Source organism: Microcebus murinus, chromosome 11, assembly GCF_040939455.1.
Source record: "Microcebus murinus isolate Inina chromosome 11, M.murinus_Inina_mat1.0, whole genome shotgun sequence".
Taxonomy (NCBI): Eukaryota; Metazoa; Chordata; class Mammalia; order Primates; family Cheirogaleidae; genus Microcebus; species Microcebus murinus.
In genome coordinates, this window is record NC_134114.1 from 46325813 (window position 1) to 46353151 (window position 27339).

General features: G+C 35.1%; 1 protein-coding gene across 1 annotated transcript in view; it reads right to left on the reverse strand.

The window, feature by feature from the left end:
• Positions 1 to 27339, reverse strand: part of LOC105882007 (snake venom 5'-nucleotidase-like) — a 74784-nt gene that overhangs the window by 10503 nt on the left and 36942 nt on the right. The window contains exons 3-5 of the mRNA XM_012784062.3: positions 23338 to 23918; positions 22217 to 22364; positions 20858 to 21023 (exon numbers count right to left, since the gene is read on the reverse strand). Of these exons, the coding sequence (XP_012639516.1) occupies positions 20858 to 21023; positions 22217 to 22364; positions 23338 to 23918 (895 nt within the window). The remainder of the gene's footprint in view (positions 1 to 20857; positions 21024 to 22216; positions 22365 to 23337; positions 23919 to 27339) is intronic.

The following is a 27339-nucleotide window of genomic DNA, read 5'->3' on the forward strand; positions in this document are numbered from 1 at the left end:
TGCAATGCTCATATTAGAACAGAAGAATGATCTCAAATCAACAATTTAAGATTCCACCATAAGAAACTAGAGGAAAAGAGAAAAATAAACACAAAGCAAGATAAAGAAGGTAATGATAAAAATAATAGCAGAAATCAATGAAACTGAAAATGGAAATCAATAAATAAAATCAATGAAATCAAAATCTGTTCTCTGAAAGAATCAATAAAAATTATAATTATCAGGCAAGATTGACAAATAATAAAGAAAAAAGATACAAATTACCCATACTACGTATGAAAGAAAGGCTATCACTACATACCCTACAGATATTATAAAATATAGTAAAGGAATATTATGAAAAACTCTACACAAATAAATTCAACAGCTTAGATAAAATAAATAAATAAATAAACAAACAAACCAAATCCTCAAAACCACAACCTGCCCAAACTTATCTAAAATGAAAGAGATAACCAGTACTACATTAAGAAATTTTATCTGTAGTCAAAATCCTTCCAAAAACAATATCTCTAGGCCCAAATGGTTTCAGTGGCAAACTGCATCAAACATTTTAAAAAGAATTACACTGCTTCTACACAATGTATTACAGAAAATAGAAGAGAAAGAAACACTACTTAACACATGTGACCACTCATATCTTTGTATACTGACAAAGACAGTATACAAAAAGAAAATCACTCAATATTTTTCATACAGATGTGATAAAATATTTTCAATATATTAGCAAATCAAATCCAGTAATATATCAAAGCACATACCATGATTAAATACAATTTATTCTAAAACTGTAAAGCTGGTTCAACATTTGAAAACTGATCAATGTAGTCCACCCTATCAAGAGTCTAAAGAAGAAGAAATATATGATCCTTCAATTAATACAAAAAGTGCTTTTGACAAAATTCAACGTCCATTCATGATTTAAAAAAAAATCTCAGTGACTAGGCATAGAAGGGTACTTTCTCAATCACTGATCATTTGGTAGATAATAGAGGTCATCTGCCAAAAAACCCACAGGTAACATCATACTTAACACTGAAAGAATGAATTTTTTCCTCATCTCATGAGGAACAAAGCAAAGAGATACACATTCACCAATTATTCATCATCATATTGGAAGTCTTAGCCATTCGATAAAGCAAGAAAAAGAAATAAAAGGTGTAAATATTGGAAAGGAAGAAACTAAATTGTCCCTGTTTGTAGATGACATGATTGTCCATGATGAAAATCCCAAGTAATCTATACCAAATTATATCATAGTGACAGCATACAAACAACATGAAAAAAACTGACCATATTTCAATATACTATGAATGTTCAATTGGAAAGCAAAAATTTTTAATACTGATTAATAAAAAATGATTCAATTAATTTAGATTTTATCAGTTTTACATGAATGCATTTATATATCTGTGTATTTAATTCTATACAATTTTATTACATGTTCAAATTCATGTCAACACCACAGCAGTAAAAATACTGAATAGTTTTACAAGGACCTATAGAGCTAGCCTTTTATAGTGACAGCCTCTCCCACACATTGGCAACCACTAGTCTGTTCATTGCCATAATTTTGGCATTTCAGAAAGTTATATAAATTGAATCATTTAGTATATAGCCTTTGGAGATTGGCTTTTTTCACTCAACATAATGCCCTTGAGATCCATCCAAATTGTGTGAATCAATAATTTCTTTTTTATTTCTGAGTATGTCAATTAATTGAATGATTTTTAAAGGTACTATACTGAGTACAAGCCTACTTTTAAAAGGTTAATTACATTTACGTGACATTATCAAAAAGAAAAAATACAGTGATTGGGAACAGATCAATGAATTCAGATGGGAGGGAAATATGACTACATTATAAAACACGACAAGGGAGTTTTGGGGGGACTAATGGAGGTACCACAGTTTTTAAACAATTTTCACCTGTCAAAGGACAGCTGGGCTGTTTGCAGTTTTTGGCTATTATTTAAAAAGCTGCTATGAACATTTGTGTATAAATTTTTACGTGAACATAAGTTTTCATTTTTCTGGGATAAATTCCCAAACATGCAATAGCTTGATCATATGGTATGTGTACAATTTTCTGGTAAAAACAAAACTGCCATATTCTTTTCTAGAGTGGCTTTGTCATTTTATGTTTCTACCAGCAACATGATCTCTCCACATCGTCACCAGCATTTTATGTTATCACTGCGTTTTAACTTTAGCCATTTTCATAAGTATGTAGTGATAGTGATATACATTATAGTTTTAATTATTTATTCCCTCGTGGCTAATGATATTGAACATCTTTTCATGTGATTATCCACTGACTATTCTCTTTGGTAAACTTTCTCTATATCCTTTTGTCCACATGCTCATTGGGCAATTTTTTTATCACTGTTGAATTTTGAGAGGTATTTACATATTCTAAATAAAAATTTTCTCAGGCACATATTTTGTAAATATGTCCCCCAGTTTATGGCTTGTTTTTACCTTCCTCACAATGTTTTTCAGGACATGAAAGTTCCTAACTTTGATAAAGTCAAATTTATCATTTTTTTCATTCATGTATCATGCTTTTGTTGTCAATCTAAGGACTCTTTACCTGTCCCTCTGTCTCAAAGATTTTCTCATAATCATTTTTCTGAAAAATTTTATAATTTTACATTTTATATGCAAATATGTTATCCATTTTCAGTTAATATTTATATGAGGTGTGAGGCTTAAGTCAAAATCAATTGAGCATATTTGTGTGGATCTATTTCTGAGTTCTCCATTCTTTTTTATTTATCTGTGACTCTACTTCTTCATTAATACCACTGTCTTGATTACTGTAGCCATATTATGCCTAAACATTAGGTAATTATTCATCACATTTTACACTTCTTTACCAAAATTGCATAGTGAGTCTAGGTTTCATGCATTTCGATATAAATTTAAGAAAAAACTTGTTTTAACTACAAAAACCTTTCTGGAATTTTGATAGCAACCGCATTAAACCTAAGATCAATTTGGAGAGAAATGACATCTTTACTATATTGAATCTTCCAATCCATAAACATGTCTCTCCACTTATTTAAGTTTCCTTGGAGTCATCAGCACTTTGTAATTTTCAGCATACATATCCTATGCATATTTTCTTAGATTTGCCCTGAACTTTTTCATTTTCTTTAGAGAATTTGTAAATAATATTGTGTTTTTAATTTTGGTTTCCCCATGTGCATTGTTAATATTTGGAACTGTGATTGGTTTTTGTAAACTGCAACCTTGCTGAACTTATTTGTTCTAATTCTATTGTTTTTTTGTAGATTTCTTGGGATTTTCTATATAGGCCATCATTTCATCTGAAAATACGTACAGATTTACTTCTTCCTACTGAATCTGTATGCCTTTTGTCCATACTGCACCAGCTAGGATCTCTGGTATAATGTTGAACAAGACAGGTAACTACAAACATCCTTGACTTATTCCCAATATTAGAGGACAGAATTCAGTCTTTTACCACTAAGAATGATTTTAGCTTTAGGTTTTTGTAGATGCTCTTTCTAAAGCTGAGGATGTTTTCCCTCTCCTCCTAATTTGCCAAGAGTTTTTATCTTAAACAAGTATTTTGCAAAATGTTTCTTCTGCATCAATTAATATGATTTTTCTCCTTTAGCCTATTGATATATTACATTAATTTTTTAATATTGAACCAAGCTAGCGTACCTGGAATAATTACAACTGATCATGGTTTATCATTTTTTTTATACATTGCTAACTTCAATTTACTAACATTTTGTTGAGACTATATTGCCTAAGTTCCTTTTGTACTTCTTTGCCTGGTTTTGATATTGATGTAACACTAGACTCATAAAAGGATTCAGAAACGTTCCCTTTCTCTTCTACTTTTTGGAAGAAATTATACAAAATTGGTGTCAATTTTAATTTCAGTGTTGGATAGTATTCCCCAGAGAAGTCATTGAGGCCTAATAATTTCTTTTTTTAGAGCTTTCAAAATATGATTTCAATTTATTTAAAGGTGATAGGATTAATAATATTATTTATTTAATCTTGAATGAGTTTTGTGCTTTATAGCTTTCTAGGAATTGGTCCATTTCTTCTAAATTGTCAAATCAAATTTACCTATATGAAGGTATGCATCATATTCCCTTATTATTCTCTTAATGGCTACAGAATCTGTAGTAATCACCCTGTTTCATTCCTCATGCTGGTTATTTGTATCTTCTTCCTTTTTTATCTTCCTCTGTCATGCAATGTGGTTTTTAACAGAGATGTAAAAGAAATTCAATGGTGAAAGATTAGTATTTACAACCAATAGTACTGGAACAATGTGTATCCATATGGAAAATAAAATGAACTTCAACACAACCTCACAACTTATACAAATATTACTCAAAATGGATCTCAGAAATAAATGTCAAATTATAAAATTTTTAGAAAAGAAAGAAAAAAATCTTTGTTACCTGGGGTTAGGCAAATAATTCTTAGACATACTAAAAAACAAGATCCATAAAGAAAAAAATTAATTAAAATTTATAAAAATTATAATATTGTGTTTTACAAAAGACACTCTTAATGGAAAAAATGAAAAGCTACAGACTGATATAAATATTTGCAAAGAGGGGAGCAGCCAAAATAGAGCCAACTAGAGACATCACTTATGGAAGGTAGTATAGTGGACTGAGGAAAGCAGAGAGCAGTTGCAACACAGGTGTGGATTATAGAGAGAGATAACAGAGACATCCAAGAGCCCAACTAAGAAAAACGGTGAAGCTGAGAAAGAAGATAGAAAAAACAGTGGCACGGACAACACCCAGAGAGGCTCAGAGCCCAGAGAAAGGGTAAGGGGGACTTCCCCTCCCCCACCTAGGTACCTTTGGCAAAAAGCAGGGCACAAAACATAGTGGAGGCTTTTCTAACCTCTACTAGCCCAGGCATGGAAGCTAAATAGGAATAGTGGTGTGAACCAGTGAATCCCAGGAGTTCAAATGTTAAAAAAGGACACTCCATGGGAGAATGCCACAGCGTCTAGAGTGCCGGCTTTCTTACACCTAGAAACTTACTCCTCTGCACCTCCTTCAATAAGGGTAACAGCGGAAGTTGTTTTAGCTCTGGCTGGCTGGTAGCCACACACCCCCCCATTGTAACCACAAGAATACTCTGAACTGAAAAGCACACGAACATCTGCTTCTCTACAGCAGGTATGCATTCCCATCCAATGCGCTACTGAGAACAGGGCTGCTGTAGTTTGTGAGCTTCCTACCTGCTGGCATTTCATGGGATCAGGCACTGGCAGCCCAGACCCAGTGGCCCCTAGACACAAGAGTGGTGAAAGGAGATGTAAGGGGACAGATTTTGATCCTGGACTCAGCTGGTGAGGAAGCCCTCATGAGCATATCCAACAAGAGAGTATGGCAGGGTGCTGAGGAACAAGTACCTGTGAGTGCACCCATATCACAACCTCTTGGAAAAGCCACCACATTAAATAGGGGATAGGAATTCAGAGCAAATTAGCCTAGCCCCTGGTTCCCATGATGACAGAATGCCCAGGCGTGCCTGCTGAACAGGAGCAGTGACCCCTCCCCAACTCATTATAACAGGGAGTGCAGCTTGAACCAAGAAACTTATGACTGGCCGTCTCTCACAAGCAGGAGCATACTCCTAACAGAGGCCCCTGAAGACAAAGAGGCCTACCTCTCTCCCTTTATGGACTTGTGGTGAAACAGGTATGCAAAATTAGGGGCCCACCCATCTGCCAAGGCCCAGCAGAGATGCACGCTAGTGGGTCAGACACACAGAATGAGGGGTAGTTCTAGAGCTGGTCCCAGATGGTTAGGGAACCCAAGCAGACTTCTCTGATAAGAGAGTGCTGTGGAGTTTCAGAGAATGGAAAGAGAGGGCGCTCACCCCACCCCACAGAGAAACTGCACTAGTGGACAAGGGCAGAAAGAGCCTGGTCTGAGGCCTTAGCACTCAAGCATTTCCCAGCTTGGAGATATTGCCCTGCATTTCATACCAGTGGTCCCTCCTAGTGACTGCATAAACAATGTCTGAGCCCCACTGAGCTTAGCAAGGCTTCTCAGGCTGTCGCAATCCAGCCATGATTTGTCTAGCTCCTCAGCCACCTCAGGGAGAGTAGAGATCAAGCAACCCCCTGGGAACTACATGGTCCGTCTTAAAGCCTGGGGCATTCATGTGCCCCATCTGGGAAACCAGAGCTTAACACAGGCATCAAAGCCCATCTCAGCAGCCAGCTCTTCCATGCAAACTTCAATCAACAACAGGGTGAACAATCCCATAACTAAGCATAGTGCTTTACAACTCAAGTAAACAGGGAGTAGCTGATTTGTACTCACATGTACCATCTGCTATCTCTGTGATGAAGCTGATGACCTAACTCTATACATAATGTTGGGAAGAGGTGATGACAGCAGGTCAACAGTTAACCCAAGAAGTTCATCAACCTGCTAGAACACCACATAGGTAACTCAAGACCAGCACCCATGTCCCTGGCACATTCAGGGATTGATCTTCAGGGACCCAAAGACAGGCCCATAAGCCCACTAGCACCCCCCAGGTCTCAAATGAGAGGCTAGATGAAAAGGACCTAGACAAATAACTCTGAAAACATGAACAATCAGAGTGAAAGGACACCTCCAAAAGAAAACAATAGCTCCTTATCAATGGATAACAACCAAAATGAAAAGATTGAAATGGCAGATAAAGAATTTCAAATATGGATTGCAAGGAAGCTCAGTGAAATACAAGATAAAACAGAAACCCATACAAAGAAACCACAAAAACAATGCAGAAAATGAATGAAAAATTCACTAAAGAAATGGAATAGATAAAAAAAAAAATCACACCTTCTAAAAATGAAAAATTCATTCAGGGAAATACAAAACACAGTGGAGAGCCTTAAGAATAGTCTAGATCAGACAGAAGAAAAGAATCTCAGAGCATGAAGACAACATCTTTGAGTTAACAAGTCAGTCAAAGAGAAAGACCAGACAAGAGAATGAAGAAAGCCTACAAGATATATGGGATTATGTAAAGAGGCCTAACATAAGAATCTTAGGCATTCCTGAGAGTAAAGAACAAAATACAAAGAAAATAAAATACCTAGGAATATATTTAACCAAAGAGGTGAAATACCTCTACAGGGAAAACAATGAAACATTGAGGAAGGAAATCACAGAGGATGTAAACAATTGGGAAAAGCATATTATGCTCATGGATTGGCAGAATCAACATTGTTAAATGTCTACACTACTCAAAGTGATTTACAGATTCAATGCAATCCCCATTAATATACCAATGTCATTTTTCGCAGGTCAAGAAAAAAATAATATGCTTCATATGGAACCAGAAAAGACCCAAATAGCCAAAGCAACCTTAAACAAAAAGAACAAATCTGGAGGCATTACTTTATCAAACTTCAAGCTATACTACAAGGACAGAGTAACCAACACACCATGGTACTGGCTCAAGAACAGAGACATGATACAAATGGATCAAAACAGAGAACTCAGATTTGAAACCATCTTCCTATTGCCATCTGATCTTTGACAAAGTAAACAAAAACATACACTGGGGAAAAGAACCCCTATTCAATAAATGGTGCTGGGAAAACTGGATAGCTATATGTATAACACTGAAACAGAATCTATACCTCTCACCACTCCCAAAAATTAATATACAATGGATAATAGACTTAAACTTAAGGCATGAAACTATAAGAATTTTAGAAGAAGGCCAGGTGCAGTGGCTCATGCCTGTAAACCTAGCACTCTGGGAGGCCGAGGTGGGTGGATAGCTCAAGGTCAGGAGTTGAAACCAGCCTGAGCGAGAGCAAGACCCCCATCTCTACTAAAAAAATAGAAAGAAATTAGTTGGCCAACTAAAAACATACAGAAAAAATTAGCCAGGCATGGTGGCACATGCCTGTAGTCCCAGCTACTTGGGAGGCTGAGGCAGGAGGGTGGCTTGAGCTCAAGAGTTTGAGGTTGCTGTGAGCTAGGCTGATGCCATGGCACTCTAGCCCAGGCAACAAAGTGAGACTCTGTCTCAAAAAAAAAAAAAAAAAAAAAACATTTAGAAGAAAATGTTAGAAAAACTCTTCTAGATATCAGCCTAGGCAAAGAATTTATGAAGAAGACCCCAAAGGCAATCACAGCAACAACAAAAATATATAAATGTGACCTGATTATATTAAAAAGTTTTTGCACAGCCACAAAAAGAATCAATAGAGCAAACACACAACCTACAGAATGAGAGAAAATATTTGCATGCTATAGATCCAATAAAGGGTTAGTAACCAGAATCTACAAAGAACTCAAGCAAATCAGCAAGAAAAAATTAAACAGCCCCACAAAAAAGAGAGCAAATGTATGAATAGAACCCTTTCCTAAGAAGATAGACTAATAGTCAATAAACATATGAAAAAACATTCAACAGTCTCTAATCATCAAGGAAATGCAAATCAAAATCACAAAGACATGTCACCTAACAACAGTGAGAATGCCTTTGTCAAAAGTCCTAAAACAACAGATGCTGGTGTGGATGTGGGAAGAAAGGAATGCTTATACAGTGTTGGAACTGCAAACTAGTATAACTTCTATGGAAAGTAGTATGGAGATACCTCAAAGAACTAAAAGTAAACTTACCATTTGATCCTTGCATAAAATGGGAATATTACACATCCATGCTATGTAATATTACTCAGTAATAAAAAGAAATTAACTGCTGACACATGCAATAACTTTGATGGATCTGAAGGGCATTATACTGAGTCAAAAAAAGCCAATTGCAAAAGGTCACATTACTTATAATTCCATTTATATAATATTCTCAAAATGAAAAATTACAGAGATGGAGAACAAGGCAGTGGTTGCCAAGAATTAGGGATGGTGAGAGGTAAAGGGATACATGTGACTACATAAAGAGTAGGTAACATGAGGAAGATCTTTGTCATAATTGACTAGTTCTGTATCATGACTATGGTTGTGGTGACACAAATTTACATGTGATAAAATGGCAGAGAACTATACATACACAATGAATCAATATCAATTGTCTGGTTTTGATCATGTACTATATAGTTATATAAGATGTAACCTTGGAGAAAACTTAGGGAAAGGTACAAGGGACCCTTTCTACTATTTTTGCAAATTTCTGTGAAACTATAAATATTTATAAATAAAATGCTTTTAAAAAGAAAATCTGAATAAATGGCCATCACTTCATTTGAGGTGTTATATATAGATTTTCTTATTTTATCCTCTGAAAATTTTCTATACTTTAAAAAATATTTTCAAAGACATAACCATAAACATACCATATAAAATTAAATTCAAATTCATAGATTATGGTTCTTTATAAACGGTCTTCAATGAGGGAATCTGAGAGTGCCATATTAGTTCATTAAGGCTTATTTTTGACTTAACTCAAAAATAAGAAAAAAACATAAAAGCAAATGGAGTTTATTTGGGGGCCATGTGTTAACATCCAGGCTTTTGGCTTTGAGCTTTTAAACTGAAACAGATGATTAAAGAAGACCTCAATAGCTGATGAAAGTCATAGTAAATTTAATGGCATCACAGAGAATTTATGCCCATTTTTATTTCTTCCTCCTGCCTTCCACAAATATTTTAGAATACCTACTATGTGCCAGGTATTATTCTAGGAGTGGAAATATAAAAGATACAAAAATCTCTGCCCTCACAGAGTTTCTGTAATATTAGAGGAAAGGAAACAATAAAATAAATACATAAAACATATTTTATTTTGGACAATGATAAATGCTAAGAGAAGAAGGGCATATAAAATTTTAGAATGGTTGAAATTTTGCAGTGTGAGAAGGGAAGGCCTCACTAAAAAGGTAACTATTGAATAAATGCGTGAATAAAGTGAGAGAACAAGGCGTGTGAATATCTGGGAAAGAGTTTTTCCAAGCAGAAATACTGCAAGTGCAAATGCCCTAAGGCAAAAGGAGTTCCCTATTTAAGGAATCACACTGATAAAAGAGGCCAGTTTAACTGGAGCAAAAGAATCTGGAGGAGTAGTAAGAGATGGAGTTAGAAAGCTAACAAGGAGGGCTGTGTACATATTTTTTGTTGTTATTTTTGGAAACAAGGTCTCGCTCTGTTGCCTGGGCATGAGGACAGTGGTGTCATCATCATAGCTCACGGCAGCCTCAAACTCCTGTGCTCAAGTGATCCTCCTGCCTCAGCTTCCTGAATAGCTGGGACTATCAACATATGCTACCACACCTAGATAATTTTTCTATTTTTTGTAGAGACCAGTCTTGTTGTGTTGCGCAGGCTGGTCTTGAACTCCTGACCTCAAGTAATTCTTCTGCCTCGGTCTCCCAAAGTGCTAGGATTACAGGCATGAGCCATGGCACCCAATCAAGATTTTAGATTTTATTCTGAATGAAGTGGAAAGATACTGAAGATTCTGGGGCAGAAAAATTACATGATCTAACTTATGTTGTAACAGGACAATGCAAGTTATACCCTCAAGAGCTTTACAATTCTCATGACACATATCAATTTTGTTGATGCTTCACAACTTCTAGTCTGCCAAGAACCACCGAATCAAGACCCTACAAGTTTAAAACAGGTTGAGGCCGGGCGCGGTGGCTCACACCTGTAATTCTAGCACTCTGGGAGGCCGAGATGGGCGGATAGCTCCAGGTCAGGAGTTCAAAACCAGCCTGAGCAAGAGCGAGATCCCGTCTCTACTATAAATAGAGAGAAATTAATTGGCCAACTAATTATATATAGAAAAAAATAGCCGGGCATGGTGGCATATGCCTGTAGTTCCAGCTACTCGGGAGGCTGAGGCAGGAGGATTGCTTGAGCCCAGGAGTTTGAGGTTGCTGTGAGCTAGGCTAACGCCATGGCACTCACTCTAGCCTAGGCAACAAAGTGAGACTCTGTCTCAAAAATAAATAAATAAAGCAGGTTGACTATTCTTCCTAGGACTAATACTCCATAGTCATATAAAATAAATCTTTAAAGTTTAAAATATTTCACCATATAGAATTCGAGAATAATAAACAATGGTCTATTGTTCATTATCGGCTTTTAACCTAACCCTGCTCCTCTTTCAGCAGTTCTCTTCTCATTTAGAGGCAATTATGTTTTATCCAGACATTAACGACATTTGTTTTCAACTGTACCATCACTCCTATAATTGGAATGACACAGACGTGTCTGGATGTGTGCAAATTCAGTCATCAGATAACAATTTTTAGTCTACTTATAAATAAAATTGAAGGTGGAAAAGTGATTTTTCAAGGAAATAAATAGGCATAGAAAGAGCAGAGTATCAGATTCAGGAAATGCAATGAACATTAAGAGATATGAATATAAAATAAGTTCAATATTGAAATTGAATTCTGCTGAACAACTGAATACATACTAGGAGACTGGTTTAAGTGGCTTCCAAATATCTGCATCTTTTGTCTCAACACAATTTAAAGATAACTGACAATACCCCTGCATCCAAATATAACCAAGTTTCTGACAAAACATCTGCATATAGATCTAATCAAATTCCAATACATGCTGATTATACCTTAGAAATATCTTGTGCATCCATCCCCCACAGCCCCTCTACAGATTATTCCATACTCTGTCACAGCCACTAGTTATTTTTCTAAAATGTAAATCAGATCATGTCACTCCCCTGTTAAAAATTAAATAACTCCATAAACCACAGTAAAAGGTTCCAACAATTTTGGACACAAATTCCCAGGTTGGCTTATCTTACCTTTACAAACCTGTACCTTTCTCTAACATGCACTCTATGCTTTCATTTAATAAGAACCACTTCATTATAATGCCTAGTATACCAGGATTGTTCATGCTATTATATCTAAGCATTCTGTGCCTCCTGCCTAGAATATCCTTTCTTGATTTACCTCGAACTAATCATCCTTAGAAGCCAGCTTTAAAGTTATCTTCCACTGTAAGGTCTTTGACAGTCCCCTAGGCAAAATTAGTTATTCCTACATTAAGTATATATTTTAATTATAGAATACTGTATAGTAAGTCCTCATTTAATGTCATTGATAGGTTCATGGAAACTGCAACTTTAAGCAAAATCACATAAAACAAAACCAATTTAACCATAGACTAACTGATATAAACAAGAGTTAAGTTCTTAGGATATATTTCTAGTCACAACCACATCACCGAAGTTCTAAAGACCCAAAACACATCTAATATTAAACACTGAAATAAATGTAAGCTATACATACAATTTTAAAAAATAATAAAAACAAAAACAAGATTAATAAAAAGCAACTAAGATAATGATTTACCTAGTTTGGGTCACGGGTAGTGGGATATCCCAGCAGCTCAGAGCACAAAGGGAGAACCAGCCCTGGACAGGAGGCTATCCTGTTGCAAATACGCTCACACACACCCACACTCACTGAGACTGGGACAATGTAGACACTCCAGTTCACCTAAAGTGCACATCTTTGAGATGTGGGAGGAAATCAGAGTACCTGGAGAAAACCCACACAGACCTGAGGAGAACGTGAAAACTCCACAGAGACAGTGGCCCACACTTGGAATCGATTTTTTTTCTCATCAACATTATAATGAAATGATGTGGAATGAAATGACATTATTTAAGTACCAACTGTACTGTAATTCTTAGGATATATATGTATATATAGGCAAATGTATACAGATATAGATAGATACAAAATCTACTACACTACAAACTCCTCATGGGCATAAACCATGCCCTATACATTTTTTAATCTTCAGAGCCAATTATAGTGCCTAGCACAGAGCAGGATTTCAATAAATTTTTGATAAAAAAGAATAAGTGATAAGCTAATAAGTTGATACTTTTATCACTGATTTTATTACTTTTAAAAAATAATTACTAAATAATTTTTTCAGAATCATAAGCTTACCAAAGAATATCAAAGCTATTCTTTTAATATACAATTCTAGAATTTACCCCCAAAGTACTGCAGTGACTAGAAATATTTTTCCATTTCCTGCTCCCCAGTGTTCCTACACTAATTTAGTCTATGGAAAATGCTATTATTCAAATTATGAGGATACTTCATGAGAAAACTGGTCCATCATGCAGGTACTATCCAGGACTTTCAATCTTAAAATATTTAGATGATGTTTTCAAATGGTGCTGACAAGTGGGAAAAAAAAAAAAAACAGAATAGTACAACAACAACAAAAAAAAGATGGTAAATTTCTAGAGAGAAAGCCATTTATAACTACTTCAGTCTTTGCTCTTCTAATTAATTTTACAGAAAGGAAGCCATTCTACATTCTATACTGCCCAAGATGTCTTACCAGTGTACATATCTCTCTTCACTGTTGTGAGAAAGAAAGCAATTAACCAAAATAAATAAATAAATAATAGGATCCTCTTTTAGGTATATGCACAAAAGAAATGAAAACACAGGTCCACACAAAACCCTATACATTAATATTTACTATACCATTATTCATAATAGACAAAAAGCAGAAATAATCACATGCCCACAAACTGATTAAATAAATAAAACATGGTTTATACATATACTGGAATATTATTCATCAATAAAAGGTACTGACACCTGCTACAACATGAATGAACCTCGAAAATATCTGCTGAGTGAAAGAAGCCAATCACAAATACCATATATTATTATATGATCCCATTTATACGAAATGTGTTGAATAGATGAATCAATACAGAAAGAGAGTAGACTGGTGGCTGTCTAGGACTGGGGAGAAAATGGGCAGTCATTGCTGATGAGTACAGTTTCTTCTTGAGATGATGAAACTATTCTAAAATTGGTGATAGTTACGCAAGTCTGTGAATATACTAGATATCATTCACTTATACGGTTTAAATGGGTCAATTGTATGATATGTGAATTATATATCAATAAAGCTATTAAATTTTCTTAAATGTGATATTTGGAACTTTGTAAGAAAGCAAAATCCAAATGAATTCTTTCTGTGTGAGCTTACATCACTGATTGTTGCATATAATTATATCTTCACATTATAATACCTAAAATTAATGTTGACCTGGAGTCCATTATATAGGAGAACCTTTAGTAACACATTCAAAGGCAGAAAAGAACATAGTACATTTTAGTAAGTTTTCATCCAAAAGGAAAAATTTAAGCTCTGGTATTAAAGAATTAACCCTTAGCTGAAAAAAAATCTGACTTTTCCTAATAACAGATTCAGTGTCTGAATCACTGACGATTTTCCTGCAAATACATTAGTTAACACTAAAGAATACAAGAGTTTACATACACAGCAGTTTCATGATTACCTGAGGTAGGGCACATGCAAATGCTTGCCAAATAGCTATTCATTAAGAAGATCTGACTGTACTAAAAGTACTGTATATGCCTGAAGCTGGGTTGATTTTGGCATCTGACTCAGTCTCCCCTTCGCAGCCCAATTAATGCTGACAGAATGATGCCTGTTTCAGTGAGCCCAGCTCCAGGCAAACAGCAGCATCTGTCAACTAGTTCAGATCAGTTTTACTCCTGGAATACCCATTAGCCACACTGTTATGGAGAACAAAAACATAGTTCTATTCATTTAACATTATCTCTTTGTTACTGCTTCATCTTTCCTAATACCATCTTAACCCTACCAAACTAACATCTTAGAACTTGGCTAAAACCCAGACAACCAAAGTAAGGTCTGACGTACTATAAAACAATTGTTAATTTTGTTTTAGTTTGAACTTGAAAAATCCATCCTGCCCCTACTATGCCTACCCCTCAGCCTTTATTCCAGCAAAACAGATCAAAATATTAATTCTTGCCTACTCCTATTTTCATAATATACTATAAATAAAATCAGTTAAGAATTTATGAAATATCTTACTACATGCAAGATATTAATACTATTTTTGATACTGTGGACATTCAAAGAGGTAAATGACACAGAACATACCAGGGGAACACCAAAAGAAAGAAAAACTGCCTCAAGGATCAGAATAGTGGCAAGCATCATAAAAATTATTTCTACCCATCTCTATAATTTCCCTAGAGCAAATGACAAATACTGGGAAGGAGGACACAGGATAAAGATATGTAAGATGTAATATAACTACAAGTTGGAAAAAAATCAACCACCTAAATAAAAGTTGGTTTAAAATATAGGCTCAATTAAAATCATGTTTAAAATCACTTTGTATGGATACATGCCTACACTTAATATCAAGAAATCAACTGCTTATGAAAAATAACACTACTAGCTACTGCATAGTCTTCTTAATTGCACTTACTATGGGAAATAAGCATTTCTATTTTTTCTAATTTACATAATATTTAATTAAAACATGGAAGTACAACTGGTATTGCAAATTTGAGCACAACTAAAAGTGAATCTTGTAAGCATGAAACAACTGTTAGGAGCAAAAAGTATGTGAGCACAGTAAAGAGTAAGCTACAGCTACAAACAATCAATGTGTCATGGTTATTAGTCAGACTGTTTTAGAGTGGGAATGCAATGTCTGTGAACCCAGAAAGGAAATTAAGTAGGTTAGTTAAGAAAGTTTCAATTAGTAATGGGAAATACTTAATAAAAAATAAGTATGCCCTATGAGGCTATGTCAGTTAGCTATTGCCACAATAATGCCACATAACAACCTACCCCAAATTCAATGGCATACAACAAGAAGCATTCTATTCTCATGCTCCTGGATCCCCAACTTAGCTGTGATCCAAGTAAGTCAGTGGCTCTGCTTCAACTTGTGGGTCTGGCTGAGCTTGACTTCTCACTGCAGATTGGGTTACATCTACTCTATGTATACTCATTCAGACACCCAGGCCAAAGAGGCAGTGGCTACCTGGGGAAGTTCTTCTCATGGCAATGGCAAAGCACAAGATCCTTTCAATCCTTATGTCAGGAGTGCTACCATTCCTTCACCAAATGTAGTACACGGCCACACCAGAAGTCAAGGTACAGGTAGTAGGTTCCACCAACTTAGAGGCCAAAGTCACAAGGCCAAGTACAAGATACCAAAGTGAGTAAATATACTCTTCTTATGGAGATGGAGGAAGGGAGTGAATATTTTCAATAATCTAATCTACCACACAGACCAAGGTAAAATGCTAACTTATAGTCTTGAATATGTCAAAAGTCTGCTCAACACTGATTTTCAAAATCACTGTGGGCTCTCAAACTCTATGATTTCACAATTATGTGAATATTTTGATAAAAACATATTGCTAGGCTGTTAATAATATTAACAGAAATTTTAAAAAATTAGTGTGTGAGCCATTGTTTTGTAAAACACCTTGAGCTAAGGAAAACATTTTGTTTCAGAGCTATTTGCCCATGCAGATTAAAACACAGAAAACTGCAACTTAGTACAAAAAATATTCTATCATGTGACAACAAAACTACCTCCTTTTTGCATTCAATATTTGATTTAATGAGATATGGAGTTCTTTTTAAATTTTTTTAATTTCAAAATATTAATTAAAGGGATACAGTCTTTCTATTACATGGATAGCTTATATAATGCTAAGTCAGGGCTTTTGCTTGTCAACAAATAGCGTTCATGATACTTCCCAGGATCCCGCCCTGGACCAAGAGTGTAACCTTCCCGTGGGGAGAGAAGTGCTCCATGAGTGCAATGCAGCTTGGACTCACACTGTACTCTCCTTTCAGTTCTGCCCACGTGGGCTCTCTTGACCTGCAAGATCAGTTCACAGATCTCACCCCCATTCCCTTAAGCAACACAATTGAGTCCTTGGGATATGGGATATAGCCTATAGGCCTGTCCCCTGGCACCCCAAGTTCAATCCCTGACTGTGCCAGGGAGAAGTGTACTGGTCCTGAGTTGCCCACGGAGTGCTCAAGTAGGGGTAATGTGCCTCCACTTCAGGGTATTCCCTGCTCTGCTGGAGCAGCTAAGTGAGCAGCACCAGGGAGAGCTGGCAGTCAGGGAGTTCACAGTCTGAGCACCTCTTTGTCCATTGCAGGTCTTTAAAAGAAATGGTGTGAGCCCCACTCTCTGTGCAAGCCTTGGTGTGGTAGGCATGCCATGACCAAAAGAAGGGAAGCAGCTTCTCCTGAGAGTGTCCGCTCAATCACCCCTTGGAGCACCCATGCCACTCAGTAGCAGTGGGTGGAGCATAGGAGGGGGATAAAAGGAGTTTGAAGAATGGAAGACAGCTGGCACTCTGGTCCCTTCTGTCCCTCTCCCCAGAAGGCAGCCCACCTGGAATGCTGAAGCTCCGGGATCACATACTTCCCCCAGGACCTGCTGGCCCCCATGCCCATTGCAGTCTGAATAGGAGTTGGAAAATGTCTGTGTGGGAACCAGTGACAGGAACTGAAGGGCCGAAGCTCCCTGCGGAAGACAAAGGCACACACTGCGTGGAGAAGCAGTATGGTGCCCACCATTCCAGCTCAGGTCTGTGGTGACAAGGGGCAACTCTGAGGGACTTGGCAGCCCAGTGCTTTGTTTTCAAGAAGTTCCCAGTTCTCTGGCTGTAGCAGCTTTTGAGCTTCTGAGAGTAGAGAAGCTCTCCAGGAGCTCAGGAGCCTGCTGACTACCAGAGATATATGGGGAGGAGAAACAAAACTCCCATCTACCCTTTCCATGGGACTCCAAGTTTCTCAGGGGTTGATCTCTGCTAAAATCTTGCTCCTTCTTGTGCTGCTCCACAACTCCTTCCTGTAGAATCTCTGGTAGGTTATGGCACTTTTCCCTCAGAATTATACCTGAGCTAAAATCTAACACTTTCCCTTTGTTCTGAGACAATCTGGCAACTGATGTTTCTAGTCAGCCATCTTGCCCCATATCCTCCCATTTCTACTTTTTAAAAAGAAGGTATTTATAGAGATTCCTAAACACTTTGCCTTAAACTATATATGTAGAAAGCCAGATATACCACTATAAGTTTCTCCTTGAGTTTATGCACTATATTAGCACTGGGTTGGTTTGATGTTAAAACATGATTTGCTCAATATATTCAATATACAAAAATCAATAGTATTTCTATACACTAACAATGAACAGTAAGAAAAAATAAAATTAAGAAAACAATTATAAAAATTTATGATACCATCCAAAAGAATAAAATATTTAGGAATAAACGTAATAAAAACAAATGCAAGACTTCTAAAAACTATAAAACATTGTTTAAAGAAACCAGAACTAAAAAATGGTAAGACATACTGTGTTGCTAAATTGAAAGACTTAATATTGTTAAGACAGCAATACTCCCCAATCTAAAGATTCAATGCAATTCATATCAAAATCCCAGCTCCCTTTTTGCAGAAAGTGATAAGCTGATTCTAAAATTCATATGTAAATACAAGGGACCCAAAATAGCCAAAACAATTCTGAAAGAAAAAATACAAAGTTGCAGGACTCACATTTCCTTGATTTCAAAACTTACTACAAAGGTAATCAAGACAGTGTGCTACTGCATTAAAGATAAACATATATAGATCAATGAAACACAACTGAGAGTCCAGAAATATTCTTATGCTTATGGTAAATTAATTTTTGACAAGAGTAGAAAGACAATTCAATGGGGGAAAAACAGTCTTTTCAACAAATGGTCTAGAACAACTGGACATACACATGCAAAAGAATAAAGTTGAGCCACCTTCTTACATTATACATAAAAATTAACTCAAAATAGATCAAAGACCCAAAGGTAAGAGTTAAAATAATAAAACTCTTAGAAGAAACTCGAGGCATAAGTCTCTGTGAATAAAATGGCAAACTACAGACTTGGCAAAAATGCTTGCAAATCATATATCTGATAAAAGATATGTATCTAGAAAATACAAAGAGCCCCTATAACTCATTTTTTTTCTGATTTTAGTAATTTTTATATATTTATTTTTTATTTTGGCATATTATGGGGGTACAGATTTTAAGGTTTCAATAAATGCCCTTTCCCTCCCTCCCCCCACAAGTCTGAGTTTACAGCATGACCATCCCCCAGATGGTGCACCTCTCACTCATTATGTATGTATATACCCACCCTCTGCCCCCCTCCCCCCTGCCCAATACCCTATTACTTTAGTACCTATGTGTCCACTTAGGTGCTGCTCAGTTAATACCAGTTTGCTGGTGAGTATATGTGGTGCTTGTTTTTCCATTCTTGGGATACTTCACTTAGTAGTATGGGTTCCAGCTCTAACCAGGAAAATATAAGATGTGCTATATCACCGTTGTTTCTTAGAGCTGAATAGTACTCCATGGTATACATATACCACATTTTATTAATCCATTCTTGGATTGATGGGCACTTGGGCTGTTTCCACAGCCTTGCAATTATGAATTGTGCTGCTATAAACATTCGAGTGCAGGTATAACTCATTATTTTTTAAACTACCCAATTTTTAAAAGAGCAAAAGATATGAATAGACATTTCTCCAAAGGGGATATACAAATGGAAAATATGCACATGAAAAAGATGCTCAATATCAATAGTCATCAGAGAAATGCAAATCAAAACCAAAATGAGATGTCACTTCACATCTTCTAGGATGGCTATTATCAAAAAGATAGATAACAATTGCTGACAAAAAAGTGGAGAAACTGAACCCTTCATATACTGCTGAGAGTAATGTAACACAGTACAGCTACTTTGGAAAACAGTCTGTTAGTTTTCTCAAAAGATCAGAGTTAACATATGATAAAGCAATTCTATTCCTATGTATATACCCAAGAAACATGAATACATATACCGACACAAATACTAGTACATGAATTTCATAGTAGCATTATTCATAATAGCCAAAAGGAGGGAACAATCCAAATGTCCATCAACTGATAAACAGATAAATGTGTTATCTACACAATGGAATGTTATTCAACAATAAAATGAAAAGAAGTACTGATACATGCTATAACATGGATGGACCTTGAATGCATGCTAAGTGAAAGAAGCCAGTTAAAAGGTCACATAATATATGATTCTATTTATATAGAAATAGAAATAGTACAGAAAAGGCAAATCCATAGGGGCAGAATGTCGATTAGTGGTTGCCTAGAGCTGGGGGGTTTGGGAGGAAATGGTGGTGACCACTAATGCATACAAGGGTTTCTTTTCAGAGTGATAAAAATGTTCTAAAACTCATTGTGATGATAGTTGCACAATTCTATGAACATACTAAAAACCACTAAATTATACAGTTTAAATGGATGAACTGTATGGAATGTGAATGCTATCTCAATAAAGCTTTTTAAATAAAACTTGATGTAACATTTTATAAAATCAAAAGATTTTTCTATAAGCTTTCTCTCCAGATGGTTGGTCTCACTTTTTTTTCAGCCTCTTATTAACTCTTGTCACCATGGTATGCTACAATATGTACAGTATAATGATAACATAGATTATGATATTGAGCTGCTGGTTTGTCCTACATTTTGGCTTACGGGTTAAAGGAAGGGAGAGAAGCATCATAACCCCTTAAGTCTGCTAGTTTAGCATCATTCACCTAAGAATTCTGCAGTGAGAATAAACCCAGATAACAAAGTAGTATCTATTTCTTAAATAACAAAAGGGAGAAAAAGAAGAATTTTAGGTACCTCAATACTTAAATCCAGGGCCTACCCAAATATATCCATATACAACTAAAAGTAATCCTATATTTTTAATAGGAAGTACAATTTTTACAAACTAATGTTTTGCCAATCTCACACTAGTGAAAAAAAAAAATGAATGAGTTTTTAAAACACTATCCTGATATACCAATATTTTAAAGATTTATACATTTAAATTTTAAAAATGTTAAATCATATTTAAATTCAGAGTTTTCTTTCAGTTCCATTATACAAAAAATAATTGATGAGAACATCAATTAGTAGAAACATATATACATACCTCCCATCTAGAGCTGGGTACTTGTAAACCCCATTTTCAAGCGCTTCAAGCAGCTGAGCACCTGTTATTCTGACAACTAAAACTGGGTCCACTATGGGAAGAATAGCCAAAAGATCATGCAAAGTGAAATTCCCTGCTGGATGTATTCGATCAGATCTGAGAGTGCCTATAGTAATTTAAGGGGAAAAAATACATATTTTGATTTCATTTTTTCCATAAATGTCACCTTTATGACTCAATTATATATGATTCTGTTATATTCAAAATTACAGACCTATACACCACATTGCCCAAAGTTCCTAATCATTTTTCCAATCCTCTCCCCATGTTTACTTCCATCTTAATCATGTGGTTATATCTAGCATATTCATTTTTGGAAGATTTAATTTCATGTTATCTATCACTTTCTCTTTAATTACAGAATATAACAAGTGAAAAGCCACTACCTCTCCCCCTGCTTTCAGATAGGATCATGTCTAAGGCATCCCAAAGCAAACATGATCTATTTTCAAAGATCTCCAAAGGGAAAAATTTCAGAAACTTCTGAAGTAAACAATTCTAAGACTTAACAAATTTCACTTTTAGGAAATTTTTCCACAAACTAGCCTAAATAATTCATATGAGAAATTAAAATCACTTGTATTTTCAGTGAAATGGCATTATAAAAAGTTATAATTAGGATGTTAAATGGTGTCACATTATAAATTTTTGAAATAATCAGTCATCTAATCACTGTGACTATATATAGTCAGAGTGTCTAAAGCTCTGTATTATGGCATATTAATCAAGGTTGGTTTAATAGTTTTAATTTCCTATTATCTGTAGAGATTCTAAATGCCCTAGCTTACAACCCTAGCTAGGCCAACTTCAAACTACTACAGTAGTACACAAAAATGGTTAGGTTAGGGAGCGGATTACCCATTCAACCTACAAGATTTCTCTTACCACTTCTTATTACACAGCTAAGAAGGGAGAATTGGTAAAAGAACAAAAACTCAAATGAAAGCTTTTATAAAGTCCAATGTTTCCGATATAATCAAAGCTTGGCTGAACACCAAGTTTAAAATAGAAAAATGACAAGACCACATCCTAATTCAAAATATCATTGAATATAAATGTTAAAATTTTTAAAACCTGATGCTTTAATTTTCAAATAAACCAAACTATCTAATTCTAAATGTTGTACCTGAGAAAACAAAACATGAAGAGCTGATCTCATGAAGTTAGTGAAATAGATTTCTTAATAAGACTTTGCATGTCATAAAAATAGTCTACTGCTATTATAAATTTTGAAAGACAAATTTTAGTCATTTTTAAAGCATAATTGTTTATTTTTAACAAATTAAATAATGAAATCACCTGAATTAAGTAGTGCTACATCAGCACGAGTAGCTTCCAACATTGCATTAGTTACCAAATTTCCAAGATTGCTCTCAGATCTTCTTACAGTAATTTCACGGCCATCTAGTTCCATATCAATTGGGCAGAGAACTTCTTTTAACATATACTAAAAGAAGAACAAAAAAGCTATTTTAAAATTTTTTCTCCTCTTGACTATTTATTCACCTCTAGCTCAAAATCGGATAATTTACTGAAACTCTTCCTCTCCAAATATCAAAGTACCAAAGGGATATCAAAATACTGCATATCCTAACAATGATTTACTTTTCAGAGTCATTTAATGAGCCAGGTTATCATAAATTTTAGGAGCCCCCATCTATATCCTCCAGAGCCAGAAAACTATCATAAAAATATCTAATATTCATGACACTAAGCTGTTCTAAATGTATAGCATCCATTAATATTAGATCCAAATCAGAACAGGGAGCTCCATTTGCATAGAACCAATTCCAGTACCAGAGGTTATATGAGATGCATGTACAGATATAAATAGAGCCTGGCTTATATTTCCCATTAGCCCTTGCAAATATGACACACACATACCCCCCACTAGGGCACTGCAGTTTTTCCAAGTGTATGGGGCCCTGGAAAAAAGACAAGTCTCAAGGTTTCAAACACATATAAAAGTTGATGTGGCCTGATTACAAACTACTTGAAATTTAAGGTAGTTATGTAGAAGAGAAGGCAGGAAAAAGGACCTTTTCATTACAAGCTAAAATTCACCTGTTCTTTTGTTAACCCAGTGCTTCCTAAATTTAAATAGTAATCCCTTTATTTAAAAAACAGATTCTTGCAGAATTTCAGTGTTAAAAAATAAATTTTCACAATAGTTGAAATAAGCCCAAACATTAAATAGGTCTAAATTCCTCTTACATACAGAGCCAAAATAAAATATAAATTGAATATGAAAATTAAAATCCAATAAAGCTAAAATGAGAATGAATGTATTATGATTAGCAATGCCATTTACAATATTGGTTGTTCATTAATTCCATGCTATTATGTTGCAGTATTGCCCAGTAAATGTTCATGTGATCAATTTGTGTTTTTGCTAAGTGATATAAGCAATATTCACCCACCTGTATGTTTTGAGTAAAATCTTTTACTATGGCTTTAATATATGAATCTTCTTCCAAATAATTCAAAATGTCTACTTTCTCAAATACATACTGGAAAGATGTACCAAAGAGTCTTATATTTATTTTTGTCAAGGTTTTAAAATCAGATCCACTTTTGACAATCCAAGTTTCATTCACCTTCTTGATTCCATAATCATGGTCATGGCCTCCTAGAATCAAATTGACTGCTTCTGCTCTTTGGGCAAGCCTTGTATCATTTCCCCATTTCATATGAGTTATTGCAATAACAAGATCTGCTCCTTCTTCTTTAAGTTCTACTGCTATTTTATTAGCAACTTCGACATAATCCTTATAGTTTACATGTGACTTATTAACTGTAGCCAATGTATCCAGCCAATCTTCTTCAACTAACCCCATTAAGCCAATTTTTATATTGTTCCAACTAACTATTTTTTTTACTGCACCATGTCCAAGAGGTTCAGAAGTAAATCTGTCATAGACATTACTGAGAAACCACGTAAAGTGCATTTGTTTCATGTATTCTTCCAAAATATCCACACCAAAATCAAACTCATGGTTTCCTAAAAATAAAAACAAAAAGTTTTAAAATTAATTCACAAGAATGTTATTCCATTTTCAAACTGAAATACTGTAACTCTCCAAGTAGTAGTTTCCTATACAGCAGATGTAACTACTGTACCAGCAACGAACAACTGAAATTTGAAATTAAAAACACAATACCATTTACATTAGCACCTTAAAATGAAATAGGTATAAATCTAACAAAACATGTATAAAATCTATATGAGGGAAACTACAAAACCATGATGAAAGAAAAAAAGGACTAAATATATGGAGAGATATTCCATGTTCATGGAAAGAGAGAAAATATTCTCAAGATGTTAGTTTTTCTGGGCATTTAATGACTTCTAGTTCCAAAGACAGCACAGAAGCAAACAGGATCTAGTCCCCACCCCCACCCACTACAGAAAATGAAAACAAATATACAGTGTTGAGATTATCACCTGAAATATCACAGAACTCAAATATGAGAATGAGATAATTTCCAGGGCCACAGCACAGTGAAAAAACTCTGAGCAGATGGTAAGAGAATCAGACTTCCATATCTGCAATGTCCCTCCCCCAATCTGGCACTAAGCATGTAAAAAACTTCCCCCCAACTCAAGTTTTCTACACTGGAAAAAGTGGGACCAAGGTAGACAACCAGCTTCCCTGCCATCTTGGGTTCCCTGGCAGGACACCTGTCCTGGTCTCAACCCATGGGAAGTATCTCAAGTGCCTGAAAGGAGAAATATCCCTGCAGACAGCCAGAGACAATGGAATTAGGCAAACCTATCATCCTGAGCCCTAGAAACTCTGCTCTATAACTCAGCCAAAGGAGACACCAAATCAGAGTGGCTGTTTAGCAGAATCATGCTGTCAGAGGTTCATTCCACAGGTTCCCTGGCCATGAACCACTGACCAGCCTTCCCAGGATACCTGGATATCCCCATTTAGGATGGGCAGCACTCTTAATTGTTTACTAGAACCAAAGCAACCTGGGGCGAAGGTGCCATCTAGTGCCAAAAAGGAAGTAGTGACCTACAGGAAAAATAAAACAGATAAATTACAAAGAATCTCAAAGAAAACATGTCCAATAAAAACCAAAATAAGCTAGACAGAAAATATGAAAATAAATATCAGTGCAAAGACACAGATGTACATTCACAAGAAACAAGAGCAAACAGGAACCTATGACCTCCCAAAAAGATAAAGAAAGGAACCAGTGAATGACACCAATGAGATGATGATATGTGAACTCTCTGATCAAGAATTCACAATAGCAGTTTTAAGGAAACTCAATGATCTCTAAAAGTAACACAGAAAAGCAATTCAGAAACTTATCAGAAAAATATAACAAAATATTGAAATAATTTTAAAAATCTTGAAACTAAGAAATGTATTTGCTGTACTAAAAAATTCATTATTGGATCTCAACAGCAGAATGCATCAAGCAGAGGAAAGAATCAATAAGCTCGAAAACAGGCGATTTAAAAATACAGGGTGGGGGGGAGAATAAAAAGATAGAGAAAATTACCTCAAAAGACCAAATCTAAGAATTATTGGTGCTTATAAGAGAGTTGAACAAGAGCAAGGGGTAGAAAGCTTATTCACAGAAATAATAAAAAACCATCAAAACTTAAGAAAGATATAAATATCTAATTATAGGACCACCAAACAGATTTGACCCAAATCAGACTATCCCAATGCATATAATAAGCAAACTTTCAAAGGTCAAGGAAAAATAGAGAATCCAAAAAACAAAAAGAGAAAAGAAACAAATAGCATATAAAACAGCTAAAATTCATCTAGCCAACAGACTTCTCAATGGAAACCATACAGATCAGAAGGAAGTGAGACAATATTTTCAAAGTGCTGAAAGAAAAAAACCTGGCATCCAAGAATATTGTATCCAGTAAAGCTATTCTTCAACTATAAGGAGAAAGAAAAGTTGTTCTCAAAGAAAAGTTTAGAAAATCCACCAGCACCAGAACCATCTGACAGGAAATGCTAAATGGAGTTTTTTAATTTGAAAGGAAAAAGATACTGTGAAAAGAAAACATTTGAAGGTATAAAACCCACTGGTAAAATTAAGCACATGGACAAATCCAGAATGTGCTAATAGTAAAATTGTGGTCCAGTGATCCATTCATAATTCTAGTATGAAGGCCAAAAGAAACCAATCTTTAAAAAACAATAATAGCTGCAGCAACCTGTTAAGAGATATTCAATATAAAAATATGTAAATTGAGACAACAAAGTCATAAGGGGGGAAAGGATAAAATTAAAGTGTAGTGGAATTTTTTCATTTTTTGTTTCTATTCTTTATGATGTAAGATAACTTTTCATCCCTTTAAAATAACTTGTTATATCTATAAAATGGTTTTTGAATGCCTCATGGCAACCACAATGCAAAAATCTATAGTATATTCACAGAAAATATAAAGCAATGATTTAAAACACACTATCAGAAAAAAATCAGTTAACCATAAAAGAAGACAGTAAGAAAGGAAGTCAGGAGTTACAAAACAAGCAACAAAATAGCAGCAGTAAATCCTTATCAATAATAACTTTGAGTGCAAATGAACTTATTTCTCCAGTTAAAAGAGAGTGGCTGACTGGATAAATAAACAAGATACAAATATAAGCTGCCTAAAAGAAATGCAATTCACCTAGAAGCCACACATAAACTGAAAGTGAAAGGATGGAAAAAGATATTCCATGCAATTGGAAACCAAAAAAGAACAGGAGTAGCTATTCTTATATCATATAAAATAGGCCATGAATGAGAAACTATTAAAAGAGACAAAGAAGGTCACTATATAATGATAAAAGGAACAATTCCACAAGAGGATATAACAATTATAAATATCTATGCGCCCAACATCAAAGCTCCCAAGTATATAAAGCAAACAATAAATCTAACAGGAGAGATAGACAATAATACAATAATAGTAGGAGACTTCAATATCTCACTCTTAATAATGGAAATATTATCCATAGAGATAATTAACAAAGACACATTGGAGTTAAACTACACACTAGATCAAACAGACCTGACATCTGCAGAATATTTCACCCAACAGCTGTAAAATACACATTCTCTTCATCAACACATGGAATGTTCTACAAAATAGACCATATCTTAGGCCACAAAACAAGTCTCAACAAATACAAAAAAGTATAAATCATATCAAGTATCTTCTCTGAGCAATGGAATAAAACTAGAAATCAGTGATAAGAGGAACATGGAAAACACACAAACACCTGGAAATTAAACATGCTCCCAAATGATGAATGGGCTAACAAAAAAATTAAGAAGGAAATTTAAAAACTTGAAACAAATGAAACAAATGAAAATGGAATTACAACATACCAAAACCTATGGTAAACAGCAAAAACAGTATAAGCAGGAAGTTTATAGCAATAAATACCTACATC